We start from the raw sequence: 16,209 nt of genomic DNA on the forward strand, positions 1-16,209 counted from the left end.
TACGCAGTAGGAAGGTAGGTAAGATTCAAAGTATGAAGGAGAGGAGAAGTCAGGCTAAGATACAAGTAGAGCTGAAGTTCTGCTTTATTAAAACAATCTCACATTCACAATTTATTTCAGATACTGATATTTGCTAATATTAATAAATAGAATTTCCTGACAAGGTTAGAATAATAGATGCTTTAAAAACTAAATATTATAAAACACAGATTTACTTTTTTTTACATGCTCACAATTTGAAGATGTGGTTTTTTACTGAGTTATACATGTCCTGTGTCATTTGTACATACAGGTTTTCTTTGTCATCCAGGAAATACAGGCGATCTTTGATGACTGCTGGATTGAAACCCTCCTCCACTAGTTGTACTTTACGGTACTTAAAAGTTGCTGTAAGTTCAATGGCACTCTAGAAAACAAAATTGCATCTCTACTTATCAATGTCAGCATATAATCGTGGGAATTAGATGATTAGATTTCCTCAATTCAAAGGGAATCATTCAAAGAAAACCCATACAGCACAGAAGTCAAAGCCTTGCTAATAAAGGTCTAAACTATCTGCATTCATCAGATAATAACTGGACTGTGGAACATGCTGGGAACACAGAAACACTAGTGAAAGGCTTACCTTAGCATTCTATTTAAATGAGGCAGGAAAACACTAGTTTTCAGCTTTTAGTCAGAGAGAATGAAGGGTTTTATCCAGAAATGTATTTAATTACGTTCTGAGATCAAAAAACAACAGATTTTTTTCACAGAAAAGAAGAGCAAAGAAAATGCTAGTTGGACACGGGGCAAGACTCTGTACTTCACATGGGATGGCAAGACATACCACTACCTTGACTGGTCAACTGTTTTGTTTGTAGAACTCAAAAGTTTAAAGATTGATTAAATAATTAGACGTGCTGAGATCTCTGCTTTAGTCCTCTTGAATCATCTCAGTGAATATACAACCTTTCTCAGAGGAGCAACATTTATTTTAAATAAATAACTTCAGAAGTACGGTGACAGTGACATTCTTGCAACATTTTCCTAATTCAAGTTAAAATTCAGTTTAGAATTTGGCTATTTATTTACTTGTAGGAAAAAAATGTAAGGCTTCTCTTGCAAGCTTTTATTTGTGTGGGGATCTTTATTTTGCATAGAACAGTCTGTAGATGGAGCTGCACTAGAGCTAGGAACACAGCTGCGTTACTGTGCTGAAGGAATCCAACAAGAAATGTACTTTCTACTAAGAGATCTTCCTGATTTTACATTATAAAATGTGCGAGGTATACTGTGGCTGCTCATGCAACTTGGTTGAGTTCAGCCTGAAAAAAACATCTGGGCGCAGTTCTACTTTCATATTGGTAAGTGACAAAAGCAAGTGAGAGACAAAAGACGCCCTTTGGGGAATTGTTAGTATAACTAGAAAGTCCATAGTCCTCATAGAAATGAGAAAATACAATCCAGATGGACGCACAAAAGCTACGTAGGAACACTGCTTTACCTTAATCCTTATAAAACGAGGTCTTGCGTAGTTCGGAAGGTGAGTGCTAACATGTCTGTAAGTACTTTCTCCGTTAAATTCCCAGTTTTCCTTTAGTCGAATACATGCCATTCCTGTTCTGCCTTCATAACCTGAAGAAATAAGGACAGCAAATAAGGGTAGCTCATATTTAACTTTCAAGTTCAGGCTAACCCTCTCCCCTGCCCTTTAAGTGAACCCTTCCTTCTAAGCCACGTTAGAAAACACGCTAACTGTGTTTTCCTTTAGAGATGCAAGTGATTAGATTTGCTTAAGGCTTCAGCATGCTAGATGCCAAACTCTTTTGGAAGCCTGGCACCAGAATTATAGATGGCAGATATTTTGAAAATCATTCTCCTTTTGAACGTTGTTGGAAAGACTTTGGAAAATCAGGTCTTGGTGCTCTGAGGCAGAAGTCCACCTGCAGCAGCATTTAACTGTGTGGGTTAATTTACTTTACAATAAATCATGGTAAATCTGCTTGTACTCACTGTGCCGACAATCTCATCCATGCAGAAAGAAGACAAAAAGGAGTAAGACCCAGTTTACCATTATTTATTACCATAAGAATTATTAATTAAGCACTGTAAAAATCCAAGTACTTCAGATTTTTTACTTGCTTTACATACTGAGAGGGCTTCTTCCCTCCTCTTGTGGCTGAGGGACAGGGCACCATTTAAACACAATTCTTTTAGTGTTCCTTCTGCTTTCTGGGGTCACAGGTAAAGTAGGAAGAAATAAGTAATATTCTTATATGAAGTTTTACATTAGAACCGTATGAATGCTTTCCCAGAATTGTGTAGCATCTAATGCTTGAAGAAAAGTAGAGCACAAGCTCTCTACTTAAATCAATAGGTGTAGCAGAGACATACATGATTAATAAAGACTTTATTTATTTCAATTAAATTCACTATTCTAATATCTCATCTTGGTTTATAAATAGCCTTGTTACTCTAGCCTCAGAAACACTGGGCATTTCTATTCTCATGGCTTCCACTTTTAGTAGAGGAAATAGCGAGCGGATCGTAACATTAATAGAATCTCTCACATGATGAATAAATGGTGGAAGGAAATGGTGGATGTAGGAAGAGTGGCATCTCTAACATGCCTTTCAATTCCAAAATACTAAATTGTCATTGAGGTGACCCATGTTATGACATACCATAGTCTGGAAGCCTTTCTGGAAAAGTGTGATACTTGTTAATGAATTAATAATTAATCTGTTATACCTATTAATATCTGCTAACTTAGTTAACAGGGGCTCCAAAATTCCTCCTCCTCCTCAGACTACTCTAAGGGCATGCAATGTATTATGCCACCTCATTCAAACCACTTGCGCAACACAGTACCTGGGATTTCGATCAAATCTAACCTTGTTTGTTTGATTTCAGATCCCTATATTAACTCTAAGAATGGGTTCCATTCTAACTGTCCATCGCAAGGCAACTGTAGTGAGGGTCTAGATGGGTGTCCTGTGGATTTTGGGTAAGTGAAAAACATGGACAGGAAGGTACCTCCAAAATACAGGAGGCAAGAAAGTAGCGTAAAGCTGTATCTGTTCCCTCTTTTATCTTCCAATATACCTGGGAATCTGCCTTTAGTTGCAGTGCGTCTCAAATTTGAAGAAAAAAAAAAAAAAAAAAAAAAAAGCTGCTATAAGCACTTAAAGAGTTTATAAAGGTTCAAAGATTTTTGAGGAGTAGAAAAAAGGCAGTAAACCCATTAGAACTTCTTGCATTCCTTCAGATTGTTGAAGAAAGGTGAAAAAGGGAGGAATCAATTTCCTAAGTGATGTTTGTTCTTGTAGAAATTCAAGTCTATTTTGTTTGTCCCACTCTACAGTAATTTCAGGGCTATATTCCTGTGAAAACAACGATGTTTATATCCAAGATACTTAATCTCAAATGTTCTTCCATTCTCCTGTTAGTATTCTTGGCATACTATGTTAATATAAGCTTTGGCTAGGTTTTTTTAGCTAATTAATATTGTATACATTGAAATGATGGAATGTATCGAATGTAGCTTACAAAAAATAAGCTGGTGTTCCTATACTCTGCAGTTCAGTATATTGGTATCTTGTTCATGTTTTAAAAAATTCTTTTGTTGAAATACTTCAAGTATTTCACTCATACCTGGAACAGATACTCCATATACAATAACTTCTTCAATGCAGTCAATCAGTCCTAAAACATCTGCAACTTCTGTTGTAGAAACGTTTTCCCCTTTCCACCTGGAAAATAAGCAGTCAATAGAAGTCATGATTTCTATGTGCATTACATATAGTAATCTCCAGCGTTTTAATATCTGACTTTACAATCGGCTGAGCACTGAGCTTGAGATCAGAAAGTTCTTTTGCGCTAGAACAAGGAACATGTTCTCAAAAGTAGACAAAAACATGCCGCAAAATTCAACAATGCATTCCAGTTTATTCAAATCTCAGAAGAATTTAACACGCTTAGTTTAATCATGCTTAAAATGGCTCTAAACAAACAAAACTCCCAAACATTACTTACCTTAGATTTCATCCTACGCTCTATGCTGAGTTTTAGAAGTATAGTGAATGTGAAACCACAATGTCATTCATAGAACAGAACCAGGCTTCTGACTATTCAAAATAGCACTCATTCTTCACCCTAAACTGAACCTCTTGTAGGCTCTGTATGTAACTAGGAACACAACTGATAAAATACAACAGTGGAGGTGACTCAGTCCTTTCTTTTTCTGACCAAAGTCAGAGAAATTCCTCTTCATCAGTCAGTAGGAAATACTGGATATAAACTCAAACTTGCGAATGAGTCAGAATTTTCTCTTGTGACAAGAATTTAAATAAACAAACTAACCGGAATGTGTCTCCAGTTCGATCATGGAAATAAATGAAGTTATCATTGTCAATCACTAAAAGGTCGCCACTATTAAAATATAAATCCCCTTTTTGGAATACATCTCTTAATTGCTTCTTCTCTGTTTGCTGTTTTGCTCCTGCATAGCCACTAAATGGTGCATATTGGGTGATTTTGCAGATCAGTAGTCCAGGTTTACCTATGAAGAGGAAAAACATTTTTTTAAAATGCAAAGTGTAAATTGCCACAAAATAACTGATTTTTATTACATCAGTGAAGTTTGCAGCTGCTAGTTATTTGAGAATTTTTTCATAATCATCATCTTTTAAAATCAGTTTTGGAGGTACAGATTGAGTTTCACCTTGCCCTCTCGATTCACTAGCCCTTCAAAAATGCCAGAAGATTATTTTTAATTTATCTCCTGATTATTTCAATGCAGCAGAACAGAATCTCTGAGGTCTTGTCTGGTAAGTAGAAAATAGTTGCCCAGTTTCTCTAGACAGCTTCATAAACCTCAGTTTAAAACACCTGACTCAGTAGGAGTTAAAAACACCTGAGTTTAAAACACCTGACTCAGTAGGCTACAAAGGAAACTTATACATGGCACCAGGCATGTTTTTAGGGGGTGACCATTCAGCGGCATGGGCCACCCTTGCCCCTCAACCAAAAGATTCAGCTGGATTTAGGAAACAAATATTGGAGTTCAGCTTGCTTACTTTGAATGTAAAATAGACCAAAAGTCTGCTTAATATGTTCTTTATTTCTTTGATGTGCTAGAGGTGGAGTAATTTATGAAGAGAGCAGGAGCACCTGTATGTTTATGTAAACTGAAACTCAACCCCACATTATATAGAGCTTTGCATGGATGTTACACACTGGAGTGAATTTTATCTCTATACAAAATAAATTACAGTCTGTCCCCATCAGGCCTGCAATTTCACACTTCTTCATGGGTTTCTCTCTTACATTGCAGATATTTTCCACATCTCTCCAGTTCAGCAACTTAAACATTGGGTGCATTTATGTAAATCTGGAATATATGCGTGCACATCCCTCCTCATCCCAACTCAAGAGACTGCATAGGGAGAGCTGGCATAGGAAAGAGCATGCCTATGGGACAGACACTTAACATAACTGGTATATTCCTCAGCAGTGAGAATTTAACACAGTTGATAACCCATCCACCTGTTCCCTTATGTAGAGAGAAGGTGAACATTTCTGGACTCGCTCACAGTAACGACTACACAGGTAACAGAATGCAACAAAATTAGGAAGTACCACAAGTATCTGGTTTAAACAGAGATTTGCCTGTGCCAATATATAAATCCCTCCTATGAAAACTGATATTAAGATATATTATAAAGTAAGTATTTCATGTGTGCTTTCTCTATTGCCAATGGCAAAAAGTTTCAGCTACTGCTGGAAAACAGAACTGCTTTCTGTTTTGCAAATGTTTCTTTAGTGGCATGTTAAGTACAAATTCTGAGAAGAGCTAAATAGCTCCTGCTGGAAGTCAAGATCTGTACTCAAAAATGTTAGTCTGTCCATTATTAAAATCATAAAAGTTATTAAAATCTAAGTATACAGATCCTGCGTTTCCCGCTGTACTTTACCTTTCTGTTATGCTGTATTACAACAGCATGTGATTTGTTACATATTTTCTAACTTGTATTTAAAAACCTGCCTTACTCAATGGCAATTCTTAGTATCTTTCCAGGTAGAAGCGATGCAAAGAGATGTGATTTTAAGAAGTAAATACCTTTTTTTGAATTTTTTTGAAGGAGTTAAGTTTTTACCTTTGGGAACTCTTATGCAGTATCCATTTTCATCTCGGACTGGTTCATCTTTCTCTACGTCATATTTAATCAGTTCATAGCGTAAGATTTTCTAGTGAAAATTTGCAAAATGTATACACACATGAATATTCAATCTTGAAAAATATTGTCAGAATTATACTACATAGTCAGCTTTCTGCTCAACAGGAGCCAAATTCATCACATTTCAACTGGACGTGCCAAGTCTAAATGTCCTTTTGCCTGAACTAGCAAGAGATATCTGTGATATGTAGCATGGGCAGCTATACACTTTACTTAGGGAGAAGTTCATAACTGGGCTCTGGGTTCTTCGCAACTTGTCATACAAGCAGCCTAGTATATGCCCTCAGCAATATACCAAACTTCACCAAGAAGGACAAAATGTCAGATTTTGTTGTTATTCTTACCTTCTGCAGGCAATTTACTCTTCCCACTGCACCAATTTTTCCAGTGTAATTAACAAAAGAAATGTTTCCTTCAGTTGATGCATAAAACTCCAAAATATTAATATTTCCAAATCTTCGGATAAATTCCCTCCAAACATCAGCCCTTATTCCATTTCCTATGGCAAGTCTGACTTTGTGATCCCGATCGTTGTTTCTCTAGAAACAAGAAACAGTCATGAATTTACATTTTGGCCGAGTGAAAGCTTCTACTTCTGGAAAACGCTTAAGGAAACTTTAGTTTAAAAGTATTGAGCATATTCTGACGCAAAATGTGTGCAAACATCAGTACCATTAAGCTCATTATTATGATATGAAAAAAGAAAAGAAATTACTGGGCAAGTTAGGTTATGTATCTAACTGTATTTAGTAGTTAACTTTTGATTTGGATGAAGACAGGAACAAATAATTCTACACAAAGCCAGAATGAAACTCAGGCACCACGTTAAACTATTTTGTTTGTAAGCCTTGTGGTCACTATCTGCAGAAGAGTGTAATTTACCCTGAATTCAGCAAAACATTTGCAGAATTTAAAATGGTGTTTGGGTGGAAAGGAAACTCCTTCTCCCATTTTAAATGCAGGATTGAGCCTGCTAAAAATTCTATTACTACACTTCATATAATTTTTAATAGTGCTATTAGATCTTTCTGTTTACACAATAAGGTAATAAATACATAGTGAGGATTTATGCCTTCTCGTAAATGCTTATATTTATCGTCAACACTAGGAACAACTGAACTGGGTCAGACACTTGTAATTCATAAACATACCTAATGTGCTAATAAGTAACAATAGCCTGAGAGAATTTTAGCAAAATATGGAAAAGCTCTTTCATCCCACTTCCTGCCTTTTTCTCCAACTGTTTATTACATAATTTAATAATATTTTAAGGCATGAAGAGTCTTTTTAAATACATACTGGCTTCATAACTTGGAATACTTTTTTGAAAGAATAAGACTATTCTATCAGCAACAGATTAGAACAAGTATTTGTGCAGAATAAGTATGTTGGCTCTGTGTCTTTCAGGAAATACAATGCAGAGGGCAATGCAGTAGATGGTAGGAGTAGAGATGGGCACAGAACACTGGAATTGCAAAACGTTCTTTCAAGGAGGGATTCAAGAGAGAAATCTGGCCATTAAGACAAACAGGTATTGGTCTTATAGTGTCATATTCCCCAAAAAGACCAAAAAATGCCACAATAAAATGTCCCAAATTTTTAAATACTGTAAAACTTAAATTTTATTTTTTTATTTCAGTCACACCACTTCTGGATTATTATTGCTTTTCTGCACAATGGTCTAGAAATTGATGTTTAAATCTAATCTAATGAAGAAATACATTAATATATAGTCTTGTCTGTGATATTGAGAGATCTGCCATTAACCTGTTAGCACAGAACCAAGCTTAAAATAGAACAATGAAATCTGCTGAAATTATGCATAGTGTCTAAATGACTTGCTGTTTGCTTTTTGTAAAGTCTTTGTTGTAGATGATCCTCTACAGTACTGTACACAATACCTTAGTCTCTCATGGGAGATACGTTAGTTGATTGGGCATTTATACATCTGAGTTTACACACTTTATTTTGAAATTATTCACTGGGGACAGGATGCTGCTTGGCTACACACTGTCCCTCATCTTTTCTTGTTCTTAAATTTGTATTTTCAATCTTTCTTCACCATTTGCTTAGGCAGATAAAGAAAACTTGTTATTTAGCCGTTAATTACTCACAGTTAATGAAAGGAGGAAGGAAGGACTTAATGATTCACCCTTAAGATGATTTTTATCATACTTGGACTATTCACTTGTTCTGAAATAACTACGTAAATTAGCTGGAAATATAATCAGAAAGAAAACTGTGACATATGGAGTTTTTTTCTCCTGTTGATATATAAAGCAAAGAAATGGTAGCATAAATAAAAGTTACCAGCACAATAAGGAAGTTCAATAATTAAATGGCATTAGTTAGGACAGATGACACCCTACATCAATGCGGATCTTGCTTATACTGTGAGTTTCTCATGGAAAAGACCGTGTCTCTGTTACATCTGCAGTAACAGGCCAAGCCCTTTTGGCACCACAACAGCTTAAGTAATAATATCTATTTGGTCAAGTTCTTGCATTCTTCAAATGTTAATCTCATCTTTCTGGGAGACTTGTGCACTCAAAGTAGCATGCATATGAGTACATGGGGTCAGATATTAAGCTTATAAACCTTGCTTATGTAAAAGTGTTTTCCCCACTGGTATTAAATTCTATGTACGAAGTAAACAAAAATCCTTATATTAAATAATGAAAGCTAAGCTATCTGTGTATTTCTTAAAACCTGACCTTTGTAGATAAGCAGCCACAAATAATGAGTAGTCAGTAGGACAGCCTCAAATACCACTCAGCTTTATCATTCAGTGGGCTTCAGGTTCAGCCATTCGTGTTCCTAATTTTTTTTACAAATCTGTTGTTTTAGATTAACAGGTCACTTTAAGGGTTAACCTAAGTATCTCTTTGTGGCTAACATTACCAAACTCACCCTATTTGGGAACTAATCTATACTTGGCTGGCAACTGTATGTCTTTGAGATACTGGTTGAATTTAGGAATTCACAGCATATGCCCTGTGACTCAGTTATATTTGTGTATGCATGCATGCTATCAAGAAACAATACTCTGTTAAAAATTAGTATATTAGCTCATTCTTTAATCTTATTTTCCTAAAAAAACATTCTGCATGAAAGAAGATAATCTAGTTTTTTCACTTTTCCTCTTTTATTTATACCAGTTGAGAATTGGCTAATTATGAGTGTTTTGCTAATTGTGATTTTCCATGAACTGCAAGACTGACGTATAACTTATCACCACTCTTAATTATATGTTTCAAGTGCCCAGTTTCTTTCACTCAGTTTAAATCTCCTTCACTCACAATTTTTGTTGAAGACTGCTGGCCTAATCCAGAGGCTAAATCTTCTGATTATTATAAAATTTCATTTTATTAACAGCTCATTTTGGGCTAATAACTCATGAAGAAATAATACAAAGCACAGCAGAATCTTCCTTAGATACCCAATTCCTGAGGAATTCTACTGGTTTTCAGTGAAGTTATTTCATATCTCTGTAACTGACATCAGAATGACATCTCTGTATATGTGATATTTTGCACACATACATAAACTACAAAGAAACTGTGGATCTGATTCTCTGTTCTGGCTTATAGTTTTCAAATGGTGCTAGGGATACTGATTGATACCACCTTTGTTCTTACTTAATTCTAATTGCTGTTCACTAGGCCTAGCTCTGTGAAAGTCATTTTGAGCAAACACATTTTTTAAATTCAGGATTAACTAATATGATTGCAGGAAAGTGCCTATGAATAGGTACCCTATGAGGACAGTACATTAAGGATATCTTCAGAGGGGTCACTCTTTCAATAATCACACTAACATTTTCACCTGGGGATCACCTTACTAGCTTGGATTAGGACATTTTAGCTACAAAACCCCCAAAACTCACACTGCCCAAATATGAAATGGCACAGCTCAACTGGTTCCTAGAAAAATCCTCATTTTTGCTTTGCAGCTGACGTGCTTATATAAGGTAAGTGTTTTCTCTATCCATTTTAACAGAATGTCAATTAATGGATTGCCATTGTTCCACTATTCAAAAGAATGATTAATTCAAGCTCCAAGCTCCATTTTTTTTGTTTCCTCCTTGAAAAATGTTCATGTTAGTATACAATGAGATTACAGACCTCATTAGGGAAGGTTTTGGTTGGTTTTTTTCCCCCCTCCCCTTATAGTTAGATTTTAAGTCTAATATAATCAATATTCCCAGTAATTTAATTAGCCAAAAAAGAAAGGCGGTTAATATTACCTGTGGCACACTGCATAGATACCGAAGCACTTCCCCAATATACTGTATCACTGTTACGTTATATTTCCTGCAATCATCCCAGAACTGGGTTGCTGAAAATCTGGCACGCAGAACAATAGTTGCACCTGTGTACAAAAAAGTAAAACAAATAACAGAAGGAACAATTCTTATTATATCATAAGACTGTATAGAATTTCTTGGCACAACATTGTAGAAAACTTGTAGAATTAGGGTTATATAGCTTTTACCCTAAAACATGCTGAAATACAATCCATGCTGAATAATTGGTTTAACCTCTGTTTCTGTTCATCAAGAAGTTAAGGGCTATTATTGCAGATGAAACTCTGTATTAATTTACTCTAAAACTGTGCAAATAGCTGCCGTGTAGGACAGGTTATATCCTGTTTGTCCATGTGATGAAACAAAATTTGTACAGGGTGAAGATCTGTGCAAGTCATATGAAGATGACAGAGAAATGAAACCGTCTCTTGAGTTACGGAACTTCTGGTAAGAGACTTGTATAACTAAGTATTTCAGCTCGAAGTTTGGTAGCTAAGGAAAGGCTTACTATATCCGTGATCATATCTGTGCATGAATTCTGCACAGGAACACATTCATTCATACTAGTCAAGTGCACGGTACCTTTCATGATACATCCATGGACCCCAACGAGGAGGGCAGAGCTATGATAGAGTGGTAGAGCAGTATACACAATATCTTCTGAGGTAACACTGCCAGCATCAAACAAACCACAAGCTAGCATTATGCGTTCATGGCTAATCACTGCAGCCTTGGGAAGACCTATTTAAAGTCAAGCAAAAACGTGTGTAACTTCACTTCAACAGTAAACATAGTAAGACCAGTTGGTTTCACAAGGGCTTAAGAAAAGATTTTCTCTCATTCCCTCATGCAAAGTGATAGTCCCAGAGTTCAGGGAGGTGTGTAGCTTCTGTCTAGGCAACACACTGGAGTTTAGCCTTAGTGAGCACAGGTCTTCCCACATGTAACTTCTAGGTGATTACCCCCTGTTAAGTGCCCAAATTTCCAAAACTACGTTAACTAGGAATAGCAAGTACCTGGATATTGAGGAAACGGGATTTCAACAATCTAACATGCTGAGCAAAGGGAATGGGAATGCTAAAACAGAAGTTAATCTCAGGTCTTGCATCCCTCCTGGAATTAGGTATCTCCTGCAGTTCTGAATCATCCTAGATGAAACTGAAATTCATACTAGGAAATGTCTTCTTGGTTTCCCATCAGATACAGCTGAATAGATTACTTGCTGAAATTACTGGAAGACAAAATGATGGTAGTGCTAGCCTATTCTGTAAGAACACAGATGTTAGAGCCCTTAACAAGGATTCAAATTCATACCTCCTCCCTTCCAGGGGAGTGCCTAGCCCCAGATATCAAATTTTCAGTTTCCTGAGGGGGAATGAATGAGAGTAGGAATTAATGTTAAGTAACAGATTCTTCTTCTTTACTAAAAAAATCACAATGTCAGGAGGAATGTGTGGCCTTCCATACAGTTTTTGTGACTTTACGTTACCTGTAGTACCAGAAGTATAAATGTACATGGCAGGAGTTTTAAAGGTTGTATCTGATCTCCAAGACAACGGAGTAGGCTCATCTGAAGCAGCATCTACTTTATCAAGAAAGCTCTCAACTCCTTCTGTAGCAGATGTCTTGCTTAAGTAATAAACTTTAACATTTTCTTTCTTCAAGACTGGCAGTATTTCTTCAACAGCTTCCTTCAATTCTTAAAAAGGAGATAAAAAAGTATTACAAGAAAATTCTGTACTATTCTGTGACCTGTACTATCAGTGCATCAACTTTGGCTCAGCAGCTTTCATGTTTAGCTGCTGCTGGAGAAACTCATGCTCAAGTCACTTCAGAATCCAGCAAAAAAGACTGCAGAGGAACAGTGTCTCCCCACAAAACTGGGAGTGATTTGATTTGATTTGATCTGATTTTCTGCAGCAGGAGCAGAATTACAGAGCAGCAATCCAACCACTCTTCCCCTTGCCTACAGACCCTGTGGGACTCTGAGGGAGCGTACACCTGGCATCACCAGCTCCACATTGCTACCTTCCCTCTACCGTGGGGAAATGCCTCACCTGGCAAGTGCCCACACAAAGTTAGCTGCTAAAATCACCATGTTTTATGTGTAACAATGAAACTCATCTTTCTCAAGTCCCAACAGAAATGGAAGAAAGACTGAAAAACAGAACGAAAAGTGACTCAGCAACCAGTGATGTTACTGAAGCCTGGACATGATTTCAGTTATGTGCAATGAGTAGGCTAATTCCCTGCATGATCAAGTCACATCTGCATTACTCTAATTGAAGCAGCAATGCAGATCTCTCTTCTCTACCCACTGCCAGTTTCAACCAAGTTGGAAAGAACGTAGTTGTCCCCGAGACTTTTAGTCCCTTAAGAAGCTGGATAATGGATTCAAGTGAAGGTGACCAAACAGCTGATGCAACGGCTTGCACCTTGTTTCTTTAGGAATACAGACTAAAAGACTTCCAACTCATAGGCGCTTTTACTTGAATAGATAATCCACAGGATTTAAAATGAATCCTCAACAGCACTTTCACTGAGATAAGTAACCCTCCAATAAACTTTGAAATCCATATTTTAATGTAGGTATAAGTAACTGTAATGACATATAAACTGTATTAATGAATTCAGCATGCTTCTTTTCAGAAACCTATCTGTTCAATCACACAGACAGGATCTCATATGATGGTAAGATCTGATAAGACAGTATTTTCTTCTGCATGGAGTAGCAAGATAATAAAGGATGAAACTTAATAAGGACAGAGAGAACCAAGGTCCAACAGAAGAGACATAGACTTCTTTCCTCTCCTGATGTCCAGCAATCACTAGTGGAGTCAAGCACATAGTAAATTTGTATGAATAGTGCTCACTTTTTTTCTTTTACTTTTTTTTTCTTAGAGCTGAAGACTTCTTTAGTATGTTATAGAAGTAGGAAAAATACTTTTCCTACACAATAGCTTTTCCCACATATGCTAGTAACTCAAATACTGATTAATTTTGAAAGTTCAGCGACTGCACAGAATTTATTCTCAGTGAGGCAGAAATTTATCACAAAAGGAGAAAATTTAATGTGAACACCTAAAGTTTTGGGGTATACAAAATACCTCAGTTACATACAACTGATGAGTGAGTTCAACTATCTAAGCTGAGACAGAGTATGTATTTACGTAGAATTTGTTAACTCTAGGCAGATGAAGAGTATCTTTTGACTTCCCATACAGTCATTCATTCATACTGTATGTATGCATACACATGCCAATATATATAAAGGATGGGCATGAAATAAGGTCTCTGCTCTATATGGACAGAACGCAGCTCTCCTTTGAAAACATACTAACATGTCATAGTCTCTCTCCTATAGAAAAGGAATATGGTTTGCCTACATGGGTTCATGCCTTTTTCTTTGAACTGAAACCCGACAAAAGCTTTATATTATATAGACTGCAACCACCTTCATGTGTCGTAAGTCGCTGTCCAGCTGCAGCAAGAGAATGCTGCATTACCTTGTTTATTTGTAATTTGGACATTTGTGCAAACATAACTGTGAATTCATTATGTTGTTTATGATCGAGGGCTATTTTATTTCTATGTCTTTGTTACCCTTATAAAATAGCTAACAAGGTATCAGAGCTCAATGCCCACGTCTTGCACATGAGCTGAAAACATGGTGCAAATTATTTGGACGCTTTTTCCTTTCATCTGGTTTGAAGCAACTTCTCAGATCCCCAAGTTTAGAGGATGGGATACAACCAGAATAAAGCGTCCCTCTGCTCCAGCCCGCCACCGGGGAGTCCCAAGGGACAGAAAGGCCTCCCTGCCACCTCAGCCCACCGACCGGCCCGGCAAGGAGCCCCCTGACGGCGGGGAGGCAGCCGAGAAGCCCCCCGCGGTCCCGCTCCTCTCCCTGCCAGCCGCGGCCGGTGCTTTCCTCACCTGGGGCCGCCAACAGCACGGTGGCCGCGCTGCTCTGGAAGGAGCGCAGCAAGGAGGCGCCCCTGATGTTGGAGTTGAGGCAAGCCACGGCGCAGCCCAGCCTGGCGCAGCCCAGCCAGACCCAGACGTAGGCCGGCCGGTTGCCCATGAAGAGGGCCAGGCAGCCGCCCGCCCGCAGCCCCGCCGCGTCGCGCAGCGCCCGCGCCGCCTGGCAGCTCCGCCGCTCCACCTGCTCGTAGGTGCAGACCTCGGCCCCGAAGAGCAGCAGCGGCTTGTGCGGGGTCCGCCGCGCCCGCCGCCCCAAGACGTCTAGTAGGGTGCTGGCGGGGCGGCGGGCACCGGCTCTCCGCGCCCTCACGGCTACCCGCGCCATCGTGAGGGCGAAGCGTAGGTCCTGGAAGAAGTAGGGCCAGGTACGGCGCAGCAGCAGCGGCAGCAGCAGCAGCCCCGCCAGCGCGGTGCATAGAGCAGGCAGCATGCCGCCGTCCCGTGCCGTCCCGCCGCCGCCGCGCACCGCACGCTCGGGCACAACGGCCGCGCCTCGCGCCGGGGAACGGCGGAACGACTAACCGCCGCGCCTCGCGCCCGGTGAGGGACGGTGGGGACCAACGGCCGCGCCTCGCGCCCGGTGAGGGACGGGGGAGGACCAACGGCCGCGCCCGCCTCCTCGCAGCCCCTGGCCGCGAGCCCCGCCTAGGCCGCGGCCGCCTCAGGTGCTGGCTGACCCTCGCAGTCGCTCCTTCCCCCGGCAGCGCTGTCTAACTTGACGGCCATCGCCCCCCGCCGCAATTAGAGGGCCTGCCTCATGGCCGCTGTAGGGGATGGGAGCGCGGCAGGCGGTGCGTGCCCAGGTGGAGTCGCAGCCTTGCGGCGTCCCGCGTCGGAAGAGACACGCAGATTCGAGGAGGAAGGTTAGCATCGTTCACTATGATCGGGACCGGTGCCTCTCTCAGAGGCTGAATACCTCCTGCGTGGGATAGGAGCCACCAGCCCCTTTTGAAGCTGTAGTCGGCCAGTGGCAAAGGCAGCCAAGCCTAGGCAAGGTTCACACCGGGAGGAATTTAGGATTTGGCTCCCTGGCAGATTAAGTGGTGAGCTGCCCTGGGGAACATGTTCCTACCCTCCTCTTCTGCCAGCCCTGGTGCTATTCCTTACTGGTGGTAAATAGTCTAATACATAAATAATGGCTGAGCCAACTGAAAATTTGAGGTGTGACTTTTTTTTTTTAATTAAAAAATCCCACATTTATTAGTATTCTAGATGCACAAAAGGAATTTACAGTCTCAGTCTCTCTGTCTTGCTCTTGTCCAAGGCTAAAAGACACATTAGTTGCTCAGACAACCTTGAAGCAAAATCCAGGAATTTCACTCTTCTGACTGGACCCAGCAACCCAGTGCTTTTCTTTGTGACGTTTAAGCAGCCACTACTGTGAATAAGGACTGATTTTTCTTTCTTCTTTTTTTTTTTTTTAACTTATTTTTCATTATTTTTCTAAGTGCCACCAGGAGGACAGTTTCCTGCCCTCTTTTTCACAATTTTCTGCTCCCCTTTTATGTCAAATCTGATATTCTCGCCACAAGGTGAGTTGATTCCGGTCATCGATCTGCCAGGAAACTTTTTTCTTCGCTGCAGACTTTGTTTCCCCTGCTAGAAAAATTCACTTTGCTGCTTGGTGCGCTGTGGCTAGCTCTAATGCAACGCGAGTGCTGGATGTTCAAGCAGGGCGAGAGGGAGCAGAGTTTAGCT

At 39.4% G+C, this 16,209-nt stretch overlaps 1 protein-coding gene across 1 annotated transcript; it reads right to left on the reverse strand.

Moving 5' to 3' along the window:
* Positions 1-229: 229 nt before the first annotated feature.
* SLC27A2 (solute carrier family 27 member 2) lies at positions 230-14,982 on the reverse strand. Its single transcript, XM_063345378.1, has 10 exons — positions 14,464-14,982; positions 12,017-12,226; positions 11,110-11,268; positions 10,468-10,592; positions 6,566-6,760; positions 6,141-6,231; positions 4,345-4,543; positions 3,637-3,734; positions 1,487-1,617; positions 230-406 (listed from the first exon to the last, which is right to left on the reverse strand). Exons 1-10 carry the CDS (start codon positions 14,939-14,941, stop codon positions 230-232), a joined length of 1,863 nt encoding a protein of 620 aa, XP_063201448.1. The 5' UTR covers positions 14,942-14,982.
* Between the last annotated feature and the right edge of the window lie 1,227 nt (positions 14,983-16,209).

This window comes from Chroicocephalus ridibundus, chromosome 9, assembly GCF_963924245.1.
Source record: "Chroicocephalus ridibundus chromosome 9, bChrRid1.1, whole genome shotgun sequence".
NCBI lineage: Eukaryota > Metazoa > Chordata > Aves > Charadriiformes > Laridae > Chroicocephalus > Chroicocephalus ridibundus.

Coding starts and splice junctions, on each gene's coding strand:
- SLC27A2 (XM_063345378.1), bottom strand. CDS start 14,941: ATGCTGCCTGCTCTATGCACCGCGCTGGCGGGGCTGCTGCTGCTGCCG. Junction 3,735..4,344: donor CGAACTGGAGACACATTCCG/GTTAGTTTGTTT, acceptor CTTATTTTCCAG/GTGGAAAGGGGAAAACGTTT. Junction 1,618..3,636: donor ATATGGAGTATCTGTTCCAG/GTATGAGTGAAA, acceptor TTATTTCTTCAG/GTTATGAAGGCAGAACAGGA.